Source organism: Sander lucioperca, chromosome 1 (assembly GCF_008315115.2).
Source record: "Sander lucioperca isolate FBNREF2018 chromosome 1, SLUC_FBN_1.2, whole genome shotgun sequence".
NCBI classification, from domain to species: domain Eukaryota; kingdom Metazoa; phylum Chordata; class Actinopteri; order Perciformes; family Percidae; genus Sander; species Sander lucioperca.
The window spans coordinates 48,617,097-48,633,876 of NC_050173.1; the positions used below are offsets into that span (position 1 = coordinate 48,617,097).

Sequence of the window (16,780 nt, forward strand, 5' to 3'; positions counted from 1 at the left end):
TGAAGGATGGGAAACAGTAGCACGCACAATTGGTCTAGTCGGCCTTTTTTGATACAGTTTAGTGTTCTCAAAGGCAAATGGACTGGAAAATCTCATAGGATTGGTGCAATTTCTGATAAAAAAAATCTGGGAGGCTCTCCATTTGTCTTTCTTTCTTCACATGGTTTTACTGAGAGGTCAGACCGGCCCACCAGAAATAAAAACGTAGTCCAGTTTTATTGTGCTTACCAAAAGGAATATGCTACTTTTTTTTTTTTTACACGGCTGAAACATGTACAGTTTATATTGTAAACTACTGTTACTACTGATAAACTAGCCTTACAGTGTCAACAAAGCAGGGATGTGTTATTTGGTATATATTGTATATGTCTTAACATCAGGGCTGTAACTAGGTTACCAGTGAGGTTACAGAGGCGTATACCAATATTAAGAATTGATTAGGAATTGGTGCTTTTACCTTTTTGATTTTTAACTATTTGCAGGCCAGGAAAAAAAGAAAAAAAAAAGAAATATATCCATTGATTGACTGATTTGCCAAATAAATATAAGAACGATTTACATACCTTGTGTAGGCAAGTGTTAAAGTTTCTTCAGATAGTAAACTATTTAAAGATATTTGATTTCTACATAAAGCTTTGATTTATTTTTTGACCACTAGGGGGCGGGACAATACCAAAACAAGCTGACAAATACACACCCACCATACCGTAGCTTACAACGTTGATGTGGCTAACACGTTAGCAAACAGCAGACACAGGGCAACATGAGCATTCAATTAAAGTCATGTCTGTGGCCACCTGACAAATGTAAGTCCAATAGGCCATTTAGACTATTTGGCTCTGTTTGGGTCTCCATTAATGCTTGAGAAAATGTTGGGCTCTTTAGCTAATGTTAGCTGAATTTTGACTATGTTCACCAGCTAGCTAGTTGCAAACTTCAGTCCCTCCAGGATTTCGCGTCCTTTTTTTGAGATTGTTGCGGCCTAAAATGCCTGATTTCGCGGGAGCTTTTGTAAAAAATTGTGATAAAAGTTGCGATGTCTTTTGTATGTTTTTTGCTATGAAGTTGCGGGAGACAGTGAAAGTTGCAAAAGAAGTTGCTATTTTTTTTGTATAGTTCTTTAAAAATAAAAAGGAAACTTGTTTTTCGGAGAGAATAAAATAACTCTGGGCTGAGATTAGGAACTTTACCAAAAAGGCTCAGGATGCTGCAAATGTTGGTATAATATGAAAATGGCTGGTGGATTTAAGACAAAAAAATAATAATTTATTGAATGAATCAAATTTGAACATGTCTGTCAGTGGCTTGTTGATCTTTACCAAGGGGGTCAGCTTCTCCTCCGACTGCAAACCTCCTATGGCGCCATTTTGATGCTACCAAGCCATCACCTCCCATTAGCATCCATTGACTGCCATTCATTTTGACGTCACTTTGACAGAGAATAACTTTACATCTGAAGCGTTTAAAGACATCTTATATACTATTTGTCCATTGTTTATTTCTAAAGAAACACGACAATGTATAAAAGGCTCCATTACCTTGTACCTCACGTTATGGCTCCGTAGCAGACGTTTTTATAAAAATAGGCGATTGGGTCATAACCACGAGACTTACTGTCGCACAGTAGAGGAATTACCGTATAGTACAGGAGAAGCTCTCAGGCAGTTTGGACTTCCATTAGCTGTTTAAGTTTAATTACTAATGTTAACTATCATTTTAGTGATCAATAATTAGCCTGTGTCTATGTTATCTTTACATATACCTACGCTCTCCATCTCTGCTAGATTGGGAATGATTGAGATTTCTCTTGGCACAGCTACCAGAAGACTTCCAACTTTCAGACAGGTTGCTCACGTCACATTTACATCTTCGAGCTCAGTTGGAGGCTGCTCAGTAACGCTCAGCCATCACCGGGAAAGTGCTTCTAACGGCCTTCACTGGTCTCCGTCCAGAGCAACGGGATCTGTTGGTCCATTCTTATATATGTCAATGATCTTTCCATTGTTAGTTAATTTCCTATCCTGGCCTGGGACACACATTCATACGGTTTGATAAAGTACTTATTGGACTTTAACTTATCATTGCACTTACAATAACAAGCATAGCTGTCCTCAATTTAGGTCATCGTGTCGTCTCATCTCCTTTTCTCCTGCATCCACCGTGTGTGTTTGTGTGTGTGTGTGTGTGTGTGTGTGTGTGCGTATGTGTGTGTGTGCGTGTGTGTGTGTGTGTGTGTGTGTGTGTGTGTGTGTGTGTGTGTGTGTGTGTGTGTGTGTGTGTGTGTGTTTGTGTGTGTGTGCGCGTCAGTCACGGGGGGAACTGACCAGCAGCCCCGTCCGCTGCAGAGAGCAGCAGCTTCAGCGACTTCAGAGTGAACAATCGTTCCAGCGTACATTAAGGTTAAAATGTATACAGGTTGGCAGGACGGTCTGAAATGTTTTACACGGTCTTTCTCTGTACATTTTGTTGGTAAATGTGAGATGTTCGAGTCGTACATACGTCTCGTCGTCATATCAGAAACTAGGAAATGATCAACCCGTTCTCACTCCCGATTGGTCATTGGCTCTCAGAGTGCACATGGGACTGCTGGGATTGGTTGAAGTTGCGGGAAACTTCAGGTTATTGGTCAAATTTGTGGAAAAGTTGCGGTGATTGGTCAAAATTGCGAGTCGCCCCAAATTCACGGTGATTGGTTGAATTTGCGTGAATTGGCGCAATCGCGACATTGCGAAATCCGGGAGGGACTGAAACTTTGAAATTTGCTGTTTGGTGCTGGGCAAAGTTAGCAACTAGCTAGCTGGTGAACATAGTGAAAATTTTGCTAACGTTTACTAAAAAGCTAAACATTTTCTCAAGCATTAATGGAGACTTATAGGTTGATTTATGTAAACCTGCGTTTTGGGGTTGATGAAAGCAGTGAGACCTTAATTTTTGAACGAAAAAAATGGACTGTTAAACCATAACAATTAGCTTTAAAAGGCTAAAAAGCTTTGTGAGTTTATGAATGATGCTCTGTTTTTAGGACTATAAGCTACAGTGGTTTAATTCAAACATGTTGATTAATTTGGGTTGAGTAGGCACCATTTGACTAAAGTGCTGTAGTATGATTTTTTGACCATATCCAACCTGCTACCAGTTGTGTTCTTACTTTCAATAGTAGCCTAACTGTTGTCCCTGGAGAGCTGTCTACTGTGTGGCAGGTTGACATTCTGCTCTTCCACATTTTGTTCCTTTGTCACCGCTGCAACAGAATACTTTTTATAGTTTTGCCTCCAGCAGTATGACGTAGCCTACACAAGTACTTGACAGCACAAGTGTGCTGGCTCATTTATAGGAGTACCATGTTTTCCCCACCCATTCTCACTCAAACTGGAGTGGAACCAGCAGATTTTGATGGATTAGCCCCATTATACTCTTCACATAGACTTCTATTAAAAACCCTCAAATAGACACTTACATTATGATCTATAATGAAGACATCTTTAGGAACAAAAAGAGACAGCGTATTTCCTTCTTTCGTTTACGTAGTGTCTGTCTGATGGTGATTATATTTTAACGTAGAACAACAAGCTCTGTGTTTGGTATTCCTCTACTTAGTACCATAGGATATTTAACCATCATCGTTACCAATGCTATTCTAAGATCTATTTGCATTAATCAGGAGTTTAAAAAAGATTGCATAGCACTCATTACACATGGGGCACTGCAGGAAACACACACACAAAGCACACCAAACACTACAAAATACTCTATGAAACAGGCTGGTAAAATATGCATAAATCAAATATGGTCTTGAAGTATTGTAAAGCCTGCCCAACCATTTATGTTTCAGCGAACCCTTCATCATTTTGAACAAAGGCGAAGAAAATTGACCATTCTGTCTGTATTTATAGGACATCCATCATTCATAGATTAGATAACCTTTACTTCCTGCCTTTCCTTCTGCTCAAGTGTGTAAAGTGCTGCAGCCAGAGTCTTATTTTTTTTTTTATCAGAAATGTTTCTGCTCAATTGGAAACACTGGGAATCTAATTCACCATGAGCTTCTAATACTTTTCATTTCATTTTCAGGGAGAAATGGGTTAGTGGCTGCCTTCATGTTGTGGAAACAATATATTATGTGGGGAAAGTGATTTTAACTAAAGAGAGTCTGATAAGTAAGCTCATCCCTAATCCTAATTGTGTCAAAGACAGGATTTACCACTTCATTTTCTAAACAAGCACCGGGACATCGCACCATAGTGTGGTTAGCAATCAATCTCATGTTAATATTGCCAGTGTTGATTAATATTTCAGTGTGTACAAAAGCATGAGGGCTTGTACCTTTACTTCAGGAAATAATTGGATGTAGCTGTCTGTAAATACATGGTTTAAATCATAACCCTCCTTATCAGCTGTTCACCAGTCCTGCACTGTGTGAGAGGCATGCAGAGCATGCAAAGCAAAAGTCCTCTTTCCCATTCAGAATTCTAAAATTTTATATTAAACCTAGCTAGTTTAAGGAATAAATCCTGCCAATATTAAGCCCATTATCCAGAGTTTAGATCCTCTTTCTAAAACGTCTTAAACTGAAAATTGTACTTGCAATTCAAAATTGTAGTTCCTGGTGCAGTAATCCCTGGTGCAGATGTTTTCATCCATTTATTGTTTTTATTTTCTAATTCTGTATTACCGACCAAGTCAAGAATGAAGTCCAATTGGATGTAAATAATTGTAAGCCTTCTTTAATGCTTAATGTCCTATTGAAAATGAAGCACAGAACACTGTTCTGGACATTTTATGTTGTTACTGACTTGTATCAAAGGGTTTCCAATGCAACAGCATGCCACTGATGATTTTAGAGATTAGACTTGGTTCTCTTTACAATACGGGATTATATTGTGGTTTGAAATTCACTCTTGATTTTGGAAACGGAAGTTTAGAGAACAAACTCACAGGAGGGCCCGGCTGTCTGGAGCTTTTGGTTGCATGCTTTTCATCAGCTGATGGAGTTTGCCCATGTTGTCATGGAATTGCCCGTGTTCAAATTCCCTGAGCATGTTGGCTTGCAAATTGAGGTTCAAAGTCCTAAAACTTGGGTGAAAATCCTTAAATGGTTTAAAGTCATATAATGCCTGCTCTACCCAATGGTAGTTGCACCACCTGTTTTTAATCTATTCACTATATGCAGATACTAAAAACTTCATATTTACATACATGTGTTCCTTATATATCCTTGAAATCACGTCTGGATAATTGTGGCACTGTTACAAGAAATTCAAGATGCATATACACTACCGTTCAAAGTTTGGGGTCACTTATAAATGTCCATTCCAGACAGAATACCAGCTGAGATCAGTTGCATTGTTTTTTTAACCAGAGCAGCAGTTTTCAGATTACATTATGTGTTTACATAATTGCAAAAGGGTTCTCGACTGTTGTAGACAGAAGTGGCTGAAGAAACTCTTGAAATCCATGCTTTTTGGTCTAAACGTCATACCCAAATTAAAAGTGGTACAGCTCCCATGTACTTTGACACTATGGGGTGTGCCTGATATCATTGGAAAGGTGATTGATGTGGGTGTGTTTGTGTATTTGAAGGTGTTGTATTTTGTAGTTGTTTGGCTTTTTTCTTTTCGCTTTTCAAATGGAAATAAAAAAACTAAAAACAAAATCATATAAAATCAATTTTTGAGTCTTTTGGCTTCTGGATTTTTTTCTGTAGTAAGCTGAGACATGTGGCTAATGCCCTGTGGTGTATGTCAGCTGTCAGATGTGTTTACAGCAGTGTAGTCTAATCATTTTACAGATGTATGACTTGGACGGAAATAAAAACCCTCCATTCTAGCCTCTGTAACTCTGTGTCAGTAAGGCCTAGGATCACTCTGACACTTGTAACAAAAACTTGAGAGTGTTTCCTTTCCAATGATACCAGGCTCACCCCCGAGTGTCAGAGTATATGGGAGCTGTACCACTTTTAATTTGGGTATGACTTTTAGACCAAAAAGCATGGATTTTCAAGAGTTTCTTCAGCCACTTCTGTCTACAACAGTCGAGAACCCTTTAGACATTATGTAAACACATGATGTCATCTGAAACTGCTGCCCTGATTAAACACACAATGCAACTGATCTCAGCTGGTATTCTGTCTGGAATGGACATTTCTAAGTGACCCCAAACTTTTGACCAGTAGTGTCAAAAGTTTATATATATATATATATATATATATATATATATATAAAATAATAATAGTAATAGTAATATTATTATTATTATTATTATTATTATTATTATTATTATTATTATTATTTAATTTTTTATTTTATTTCTTTTTTTATAAATTAATGTATTTATATATGTACTATAAAAGTGAATACGTTTGCAGTGCGGAAAAGGGAATAGAAAGGCTATCTGTTAAAACTCGTGCGTCTCCTGAGAGACCTGTGGGTGCGTTCTGAGGGTGTACACTGCAAAAAATATTCTGCCCGCAAGTCATTAGTGAAGTATTGAGTGTTATTTTGTTTTGGTTTTTAGCGGTGAAGAAATTCTTCATTAAGATGAGATAATGTCATTTTCTTTCTGTGCTAAGTTTAGGATGTCATTTGTCGATGAGTCATAATGAGCGATCTGCGCTGCTCTTCCTTCTTGCATTGACACTGATTTCCACATTTCTGTAAAGAACCGAAATTTCCCTGCAAACATAAAACAAATCATCTCGACGCATTGTGGAAAAAATAAATCTGCTGTTTTAAGATTATTTTTTTAAATCGACATTGAGGCTCAACAGCTTTTCATAACTGGGATATTTTTTGCAGTGCTAATGCTGAAGTCATTCTCCGTCTCATACAACAGCAGCCAAGGACAAGGGAGCATCAGCAGAGAGAGGGGAAAGAGGAGAGAGAAAGGTGCTTCCTTTTGCCTTTGCGATAACTGTCTCGGTGTTGAATCGATGTCGGTGTCCATGCTGCTCTAACAGGAGGCAGAAGGAGTGGCGGAGAAGCGGGGGATTTAACTTCACACACGGACAAACCTATGCTTGGATTTCGGCTCTTTTTCCCTTCGCCAATGCAAAAGGAAATATGCAGCGAAGCTTCACCATTCTCTACACCAGTTTACTGGGGATGTGCTTGGGATCAAGCTCAAGTTTTCCAAGTAACATCAATATAGGTGAGAATGGTGCACACGCATCAAACCTTTTGTCTCAGCACTGAAATCTCTATTTCGACTTTACCTCATGTCTCTTTTTTATGTGTGTGTTTTCCCTGATTTGGGTCCAGTGTGTCGAACATTAACTCCTGCTTCTTTGCTGCTCAACAGGAGGATTGTTCCCAACCGATTCGCACGAATATGAGGTTTTTCGTTTCGCCCTGTCTCACCACCAGGACATCCCCAAACTGGTGCCGCAGGTGGATATGGTCAAGATGGGGAATAGCTTCTCCATGACATATGCCTGTAAGTACTATGTCACTGGAAGCAGATTATATTTACTGACCACTTTTCATATTATGTCTGTGCACCCTGTTTTTTCATCCCCTCGATGTGTTTATCGACTTCGTAAAGAGCGCTCAGAACTCCACGGGTATAAAACCTGCGCAAGCTATAAACGCATAGCTATATTAGGCCTACTGCAAAGAAACGCGTGTTAGTAGGTTATCTTAGTAGGCTAACTGTTGCGTGGAACGCGAAGGGCTTATTTTTTTCTCTGCTTTCCTCTGCATGATTGCAACATTTTGCGCTCCGGAGAAGTCACGGGGATTTAAAACCAACCTCTGCAGCAGCAGCGGCAGCAGCAGTAGCAGCATTGGTAGAGATCCTACTGCCATATACCATCAGGTTTTTACAGCTAAATGAATTTGAAAACGTCTGCCACTGATCCCCGCGCGCCTTTAAACCTAGGGAGAAAACAATGAGCCAGAGCGCACATCAGGCCTCTCAGGCAATGTGAACAAAGAGGAAAAAACATTCTAAGTGCATTTCTAATTAGCCACGGATCACAATCCGATTATCTCTTTATATCAGAAAACACACTATTAAACCCTCCCTCAATAAAACCTTAACAACGACATGCGCACAGGCATGCACGCACAATACATATTTCAATTTTTAGGACTTTAGGAATACCTGCCTGATCTTTCTGATCTTCATACATGTATATATGAATTTATAACAGATATAGCTGAGGGTATCGTTCATTCATTTATGTGAGACATTTTAAATTAAGATTATAGCATTCTGGCAATGGGATGCAAGATTTATAGTCAACAAGGAAGTTGAAATGTCATTGCCCTTAGTCCTTGGTCAGAGCAGTGGGGACATTCTCCTGTGAGTGATAATGTGTGCCATTATGCCAGCCAAACAACATGTCTTAGCTTTACAAAAGAAATGCTAGTCTAAATTGTTTCTTCTTTGCTAACCCTGCACTTATCCCTTCTTTGTATTCTGACAAGACTTTGTCAACCTTGAGGCTTTTCAGTCGTTCTTTTCTCATTCCATCCTCGACTCTGAATTTGCCTGTGGCTCACTCCCACTCACTATGGTGAAGTCGTACACTTCCAGGAGATACCCTTTGACAACTGACTCTCTGCTCAGTGACAGACATTTGACTACTTCTTTCAGACATTGATTTTAGCATTTCTACTTCATGACTTGAATTTAAAAACTGGTCTTTATTCCATTTTCACTGGCTTGGATGCAGTCGCAGATATCAATTGTAGCTCACAGAATAAACAAAGGATTGAGAAAAAAAACATGATGCAGTTTTATATAGACACAAAATACAAGCATACCAACCTTCTGACTCGGAACGGACTCTATAACCTTTACATTTTCTGGTTCGGTATGTTGAATAGTCACACATGTCTGATCAGGGACGAGGCACTACATTGTTTCCTAGGATAGTTATTGATTACTGTCACCACATCAGTCAACACAATCCACTTGTGCACACGAAAAAAGAATACTCAGCCTAAATAGTAAGCACATTTCCATATCTGCACAATGTCTAGATAAACATTATCAGTAGAAAATTCATTGACAACTTAAATGTTTCACTTTGGCAGCTTCTGTCGTGTATTCTTATGAGCAGCAATGGAAAATATGAAACATTAAAATGGCATAAATGCAGCATTTGTTAAAGTACACCTGCTTTAAATAGATCACTATGTTCTTTAAAAAAATACTATACTAAACTGCCAGGAACAGCATACTAAACATCAGGTGAAGTGGAGCTCGGAACCTGGGAAGTGACACCAGAAGGTCGCTTGAGTTAGACATTATAGGCATTGCTGGCCACTCCTCAGGTGTCTGCCAGAGAAACTTGGGCCTGTGTGACCACCTACTTTGAATTGACAGTTTAACAAGTCTCCTGCCGTGAGTGATGTCGTACGCAGATTGTTACTTGTATCCATGTAGTGCCAGTCCTCATGCTTCGTCACTTCCTGGATTTAGGCTAACCGGGTGCCAATGAATACCTTATTGGCACAACTCTGTCAAAGCCAAGTTATTCTCTGTCTTTAGGAGCTCTTCAGGGAGTCTTGGACAGTCCCACTCTCTTTTCTTGACCCAGATGTTACATCACGATCTTAGCTTGAGTGGTAAAACGGACAATGTAGCCCATCCTAAGGGGTTATATTAGTTAGCTAAAGTCTTGTAGATACTCTGCATCAGTGGGGCAGTGCTCGTAAGATAACGTGAAAATGTGAATGTGAGCAGATGGTAGAGTCATCAGAGTTGGGTTGGCCATGATTGATGGGTTTTGCTAACCCACTGCTGTAGTAGCCTCCAATGGCCAGGAGATTGCAAAGATTCACCACCAGGGCTTTGACTTCTTCTTCTGAACTGGAACTCTGGACACAGTTGTCCACATAAAAGGACTTTTCCACTGATCCATGAACATCTACTTCCCTTTTCCTGTGATCACAAACATGCTTCTGTAGTTTATATGTTGCACAACATGGGCTGCAGGTGGTCTCAGCCTTCTGCAGTGTACGTAGCTGTGACTTTGGGAATGGAACCTGGGTTGGGTTTAACTCCTGCTCTGTTGGTGTTAGCCTTGCTTGCCATGAGTGGCTCCATCTTTTGTTCTATTTCTCTGAGTGATTTAAGGACTGTAGGCAAGCTGTATGATGCAGTTCCATAACCTCTCTTCTCATCGTGCTCCTATACAAGTCATCTCTGTTGCTGGTCAGCTGTTGGATGGCATGACAATGTGGACAATTCTCATGGCATAAACACTCATTTTCTCTTTCAATTTTCTTAATGGGATCCCAATGATCCATCACTGCCCAGCATGGAGGGCTTGAATGCTGGCTGATGGGTGCACTGGTAACTGAAGGGTCCTCATCATCTGATTTACTAGCTGATTTACTAGGGCAGTGTGTGACCTGATGGGCTTCAAATGTTTGCATTGCCTCTCACTAAGGTCATAGTCTGCTAAAAAAAACTGTGTCTATGGATATTGGGTCTTAGACAGACTGTAGGCCCCTTTGCATGCTCATATTGATTATGCTGATTACTAGAAAACATCTTGAATGCCTGATATCTGATTCAAAGGACCAATGGAAAGAAACTCTAAGGACCTGACTCTCTACAACCTTTACATTTTCTATTTCAGTATGTTGGACAGCCAAAAGAATTACTATTGAATACCGTCACCACACCAGTCAACACACCTTTGTCCACTTGTTGATTAGTGTGTGGTTCTATATAAACAACAGATAAGCAAAGCTATAAACCAACAATATTCAGCCTAAAGTTAATAAAGACCAAATATTAATCAAATGTCCATATCTTCACAATGGCTAGCTAAACATCAGCAGCAACAAATTAATTGACAACTCAACATTTTCACATTTAAATATATGACAGCTTCTATCACGTATTCTTATTAGTAGCAATGGAAAATATGCAATATTAAAACGGAGTCTAAACAGATCACTATGTTTTTTTTTACCTCCGCCAAGGGGGTTATGCTTTCGGCTTGGTTTGTTTGTCTGCAAGATTACGTAAAAACTACTGGTCCGATTCTCATTAAACTTGGTGGAAGGGTGTAGCACAGGCCAAGGAAAAACACCTTACATTTTGAAGCAGATCCAAATCACAAAGTTGATACACAAATTATTTTTCACTTTCGTTAACATTGCGAGATAGGTCATGGCCTTGGCAGAGGTCTGTGCTCTCCAAGTGCCCTTCTAGTTTATACTATGGGTGGAATAGCATCCTTAACATTGTTAGGCTTCCAAAGGCAGGCATTTAATAAAACATACAGTACTGTTAATAATAGAAAGGTTTGGCACCTACACACATCTACACGCACACAAATAGCAACAAGCATCTTCTTAAAACTCCATATGAACTGTATCTTCAACTGCAGAAATGAGCAGCTAAAAGTTCAGCTCCCCTGCTCATTGAACACCTACTCATTAACTATCTCACAGAGCTACTTCAGTGAACTAAGGGTCACGGAAATGCTCCAACCTGATTGGTAGACACAGATTATTAAGACTGACAGAGGCCAGGGAATGTTCATATCTGGCACTCTAGGAGCATTTTCGCCCATAGAGGTTTAATGTAATGAGGTTGTAGCAGTTGTTATGAGATTTAGTTATGAGCTTGGAATTGGATTGGAAATAAAGCATTATGGGCAACGGCACTCATGCAGATTTATAGACATTCAGTCCTGGCTGCTGTAGAATGTTGAACACTATCACAAAAAGGACATTTTTCTGTCAGAGTATAGGGCAGATATCCCTACACTTTACACACATTGCACATTATTTAGTATATTTATCCTACCTGTTCATAAAAACAGAAGACTTTATGAAGTTCATCCTGTCCACAGTTGGCTTTATAGTGTATAATTTTGCAGAGATGCATTTAAAAACCACTGTTAGAGCTGCAGAAAACATTTGGAAACTCGGACAGTCCCCAGGCGACCATCACCATCAACCCCACCTCCAGCCATTTAGGTCCGGGGAGCCAGGCAGAGCTGTATAATGAAATGTAAACACACCTAAGATGCCCTCATTAATGAGATGGTCCTCTGCTCAGAAGGGAATGTGATGTGAATATTAGGGTCAGGCTGCGGCTGAATGTTTCCAGGGATGTCGCTAGTGGAAAAAACATTGTGCCATTAGCAGTGGAGAGGGATGGGGGGAGGAACGGGGGGTACAATAATGTCTTAGTCACAGCATGCACCCAGTGGAGAGACAGCAGCATACATTCAGTAGGCTGTTGAAGAACAATATGGTGATTTAGACTCAAATAGCTAACATGCAGCATGAGGTACATTCTTAACTACTTTTTTCTTTTTATTCAGTTAATTGGTAGAAATGCTTCCAAAATCCGTAAAAAATCGTGAATGTGTAAAAGCATATATTTTGCAAAAATATTTCTTTAAATTCCTACAAAGATCAAATATCCTGGTCTGTAAGATTTCAGGAAACTACTTCAAACCGATTATTTGATCAAGGATCACCGCCAATATTCAGGTTTTACTAGAGCCTAACTAGATCCAGGTGCTGTCAGCACTACAGGAGATCCACAGATCCAGTTCTTCATGTTTCTTCAATGTGTCACGCATATCACTGCAGACCATGGGTATGATGGTGGGCTGTAGAACAAGCGTCTCAGAAAGATTTACAGCGGAGGGAGACAGCAAAAAGGAAAGTGACACCTTCTCCTGCTGCGTGTCACTCGTTTTGAAAGATTTTTTGGATGTGAAGGCTATAGAGATGTGTTTGTAAGGAAAAAAACAAGGGCTCCAGGGCCTGCTTATAATGAGTCAGATGAGAAAAGCAGTCTATTCCTGGGTTTCTATTTCGCATGCCTGTGTGGAGGAGTGTATATGTGTGTGTTTGCATCTGGGTGCCTATTCTGGCGTAGGATGTCTTGAGTGAGTGACAGTTCACCTCTGTAAGCGTGTGAAAGTGTGGGAACGTGCTCGGGGCTTTTTGGGTCCACAAGTGTGAAAAGCAGCGGGTGAATGGGCCCTTGTGCACAGGGGTGAATGGAGCTCCGGATGAGGGTGATACTCATCAGCTGGCTCTTATGACTAGCCACTTCATCCAGAAGCAATCACTCCCACCACACACACACACACACACACACACACATTCACGTGCTCACACACACTGGGTGGCACCTGCCTAAAGGGCAGGAGAACAGAGGCAGGAGGTTGGGGGGTTGGGTGGACTGGGACGAAGGTAAAAAAGAAAAGAAAGAGGAGAGAGAAGGAAAAACATAATAGATAAAAACATTGAATGTTAATGGAATCTGATTTATTTCATTTCCCGCCTTCGGGGTCAGAGTCATTGGGGAAGTAATGACGATGGCAACGCTGTCGGCATAATGTGAGACAGGATACTGGAGCTAATTTGCATTTCTCTATCTTCTCCCTTTCATTCACATACACAAACCAAGGCATAAAGTGGTAAAGCACCTGTGTTTGTAGCATTTATTATTATGGATCATGGCTCTTTTTCTATATGTGCCTTTGTTTTTCACATTTTCAGTGAAAGCGCCCGTTGGACTGGCTCAATTTACATGTTTCCAGTGGTTAAAAATAACTGCCAGGGATGATGTGTGTGCATGGAGAATATTAGTCACTGTTCCCCTCAGTTTGATACCACATTAACATAATCTGCTATTGACTTGTTTTGTAATAAGGACGTCACTGAATCGCTAGCTTCATGTCAAATCCCCTGCAGGCTCACGCCTATATTATCTACTTTTCTCTTTGATGTCCTACATGTGTGTGGTGAGATTTAGGCTAAGCTTTTGGCTATTTCTGGTTGAAAATCTGTCTGCAGAATATTACACCTAGCAACAAAATTAAACATTTCAGACGGTGGTATTTTGTACATTTATCCTTACAAGTCACTAACTCGCATGTGATTGTGTGTCCAGTTCAGCTATCCTGATAATAAATCTTTCATTAAGACTAATTAGTGTTCATGGAAAAGACGATTTGCGTTGTCACTACAATGTAGGCGGCAGTATTTCCTCGGGTCTCTGAGGGTCGTTTAAAGAGGACTGGAAGAGGATCTATGAGGCAGCCATGATCAATGAACTGAGCACCGCACAGAGGCCTGCCCAGCTGATCAATACGGCACAGATGGGGTTGCTTCCATTCGGGCAGGCTTAGAGGACAGATATGAATTGTTGATGGGATGTATGTAGGTCTATTTCACAGAGAGAGTGTACAGGTAGAGGTCAAGTACAGGGGTGGTCGTTGATGGTAAATCAAGGCTATAATATCCACGATGCCAGTGATATTCACTGTCAACAATAAATATAAACATTTATTTTTATTATTTTCATGGTACTGGATTTATTAATTGAGTTATTGATAACACTGGATGGTGTAAGGCTGTAAGTTTAGCTTTCATATCCCCAAAATCAGGGTGTGATGAATAAATCACTCCTCAAAATGAAACATCAGGACAGAACGTTGGGTGTTTGCAATATAAAGATGGCATGTGGATGTTTTGACTTCTTTTCAATCGCCATGCCAAGTTGCAGGTCAACGTTTATGAAACACATTGTTGAATTATTTTTCTAGCAGTGACTGAGGCAGAGTGGATATTCACAGATGGCTGCAAGTGTGACTCAACATAATAGGATCATTTCAGGTTATTACAATTTATTTTTGTAGTTTTGTCCATCGTTCTTATCAGTAATAATATCATTGTAATTGCTGATTGAATCAGGGAACACTGCGTCTTCCCTAAAAAGAAGTCAGACAGAGCAAAAAACAGTCGAATAGGTTTTAAATACACCCTAACCAAACCAATTTGATAAAGGAAATAAAGAAAAACACTAACATTATTACCTTAACTGACTTCCTGATTCAATTTTGATATACTGTGCTTCAAGTGTATTCACTTTTAGAGTTTTATCTCAAAATAAAGTATTTTAGACTCCCAACCTTTCTGGCATGTGACCCCTTAAAACATAGCAGTGTCTACTGATCCATCAACACTGCTTCCATATGTTGGCGGGTTATGACCAGGTCAACCAAGGAGGGATATTTTTTTCCTGCTTTATTTGAAAAATAAAAAAATTGCTTTAAATAGAAATGTGAGACTGCTTTGTGAAGTTCTGTGGTCACACACTTGCACACACACACACACACTATAGCTAACAAGAGACAGAGCTCGAGCAGATGCATTTAATGTATTATTCAATGCAGCACATCCAATGCTATCACTTCATGGAGTTACAAGCATAAATATGTAATAATAACTCCGCAGGAAAAGAAAGACTGAAAGAATTGAACTGACTGTGTTACGCACTGTAATGCTTAGAAATATTCAGCTCTCTATAGGATCTTCCAGGAGTACCAACAAAAAAAAGTCTGTCACCTGGAGACTTTATTTCTGTATTTCTTGTATTCATCCTTTTTGCTCCAATTCCCTCCCCCTAAAGGAGCAAACAACACCCCAGAAAGGAGGGTCTCAGATGGGATGAAAGGGTTAAGAAGAAGAGAATGGGGGGTGGAGATTAAGCTGCCATTTCAGGCCGGGTGGCTGGTGTCAGTGAGGCTCTGGGGTGTTGTATTTTATTGTGTAGCTAGCATGTCAGTCGTTGAGGTACAGCTGTGGTGACTAACTTCCACAGTGCATGCATGTTTAGAGGGATTACAGAGTGTTCAATGGTTATTGAAAAAGGCGGACAAATAGCAGATCACCGCTCCCTCCTGACTGTTCGGGACATGACAGTTATTTGTTGTGGAGAAAACAAAGAGAATTGGGAGAAAAGAAACTGACGTTTTTTTTCTCTTGGGCTAGAGTCTGGCAGGTGCTGGTTTGATGAATGAGAAGGCTTGGATTCTTTTGCTCCGGAGCGCCAGGGATAGAGAATGGCCCATAGCAATCAATGTAGATCAGCCAAAACTGCTCCCCAAGAGGCAGAGTGACAGAGTGTGGAGCAGAATGGAGATAGAGATTGTTTCTGTGTGCTGTGTGTGCCTGTGTTACTTTGCAAAAAAGAGAGGAAGAGGGCATGTGCACATGGGGCATGGAGTGAGGGAAGAGAGGAACGTTTAGGAAGGAAAAAATAAGCAACCTGTCATTTAATCTCCTCACCCGCTGTATGACCATTTTCTAAGAACAACGCACACATAAAAGCAACCCAATGGCCATCCAGTGCCCTGAGGTTTGAGAATTCTGTTGTGTTGACACAATGATCAGTAAGACACCAGTCTTTATCACACATACTCTCCTCGTTCATCACATAAACACACACACACACGACTGTGTCCACTCTCTATTTCCCCCCCTCATTGTCTTTCTAAGCCTGCTCCGAATCCTTCTCTGTATTCATACAAGCTCACCAAGTATTTAAAACAAATCTGTCATCTCTGGAGGTAATGACAGCTGGACATGGAGGTCTTAGCTGAGACGTGTGGGGCTGGCAATTAGAAAACAATGTGTTTGGAGATGAGGAGTGGGATCTGTGCTGCTGGGTGGAGGGACGAGCGCTGGATGATGGCAGCTGTCATGTTTTTGCAGCAAAGACAGAAGCGAGTCCCTCTTTTGTCATACAGTACATTTCAGCTTCTGTGTACTCTAATGAGGAACAAAGCCTACAAGCATATTAAACACTGTGACATAGTGCAACTACTCTTACGGTGACAGCACAAGACTGCTGTTGTGCGCAGATGGTCGCAGTACAAAATGACTGCCTTGCCATGACACCAGATCTGCAACAGTTGCTGAACGTTGGTAAAGCAAACGGGAAAAAAAGGTTGATCAGGCATTATTGGTGGACAATAAGACAACAATACCATGGAACGATATGC

At 40.3% G+C, this 16,780-nt stretch overlaps 1 protein-coding gene across 1 annotated transcript in view; it reads left to right on the forward strand.

The window, feature by feature from the left end:
- The first annotated feature begins 6,585 nt into the window (after nt 1-6,585).
- gria1a (glutamate receptor, ionotropic, AMPA 1a) overlaps nt 6,586-16,780 on the forward strand; it is a 79,589-nt gene continuing 69,394 nt past the window's right edge. Inside the window, 2 exon segments of the mRNA XM_031302518.2 lie at nt 6,586-7,146; nt 7,297-7,431. Of these exon segments, the coding sequence (XP_031158378.1) occupies nt 7,059-7,146; nt 7,297-7,431 (223 nt within the window). The 5' untranslated portion in view covers nt 6,586-7,058.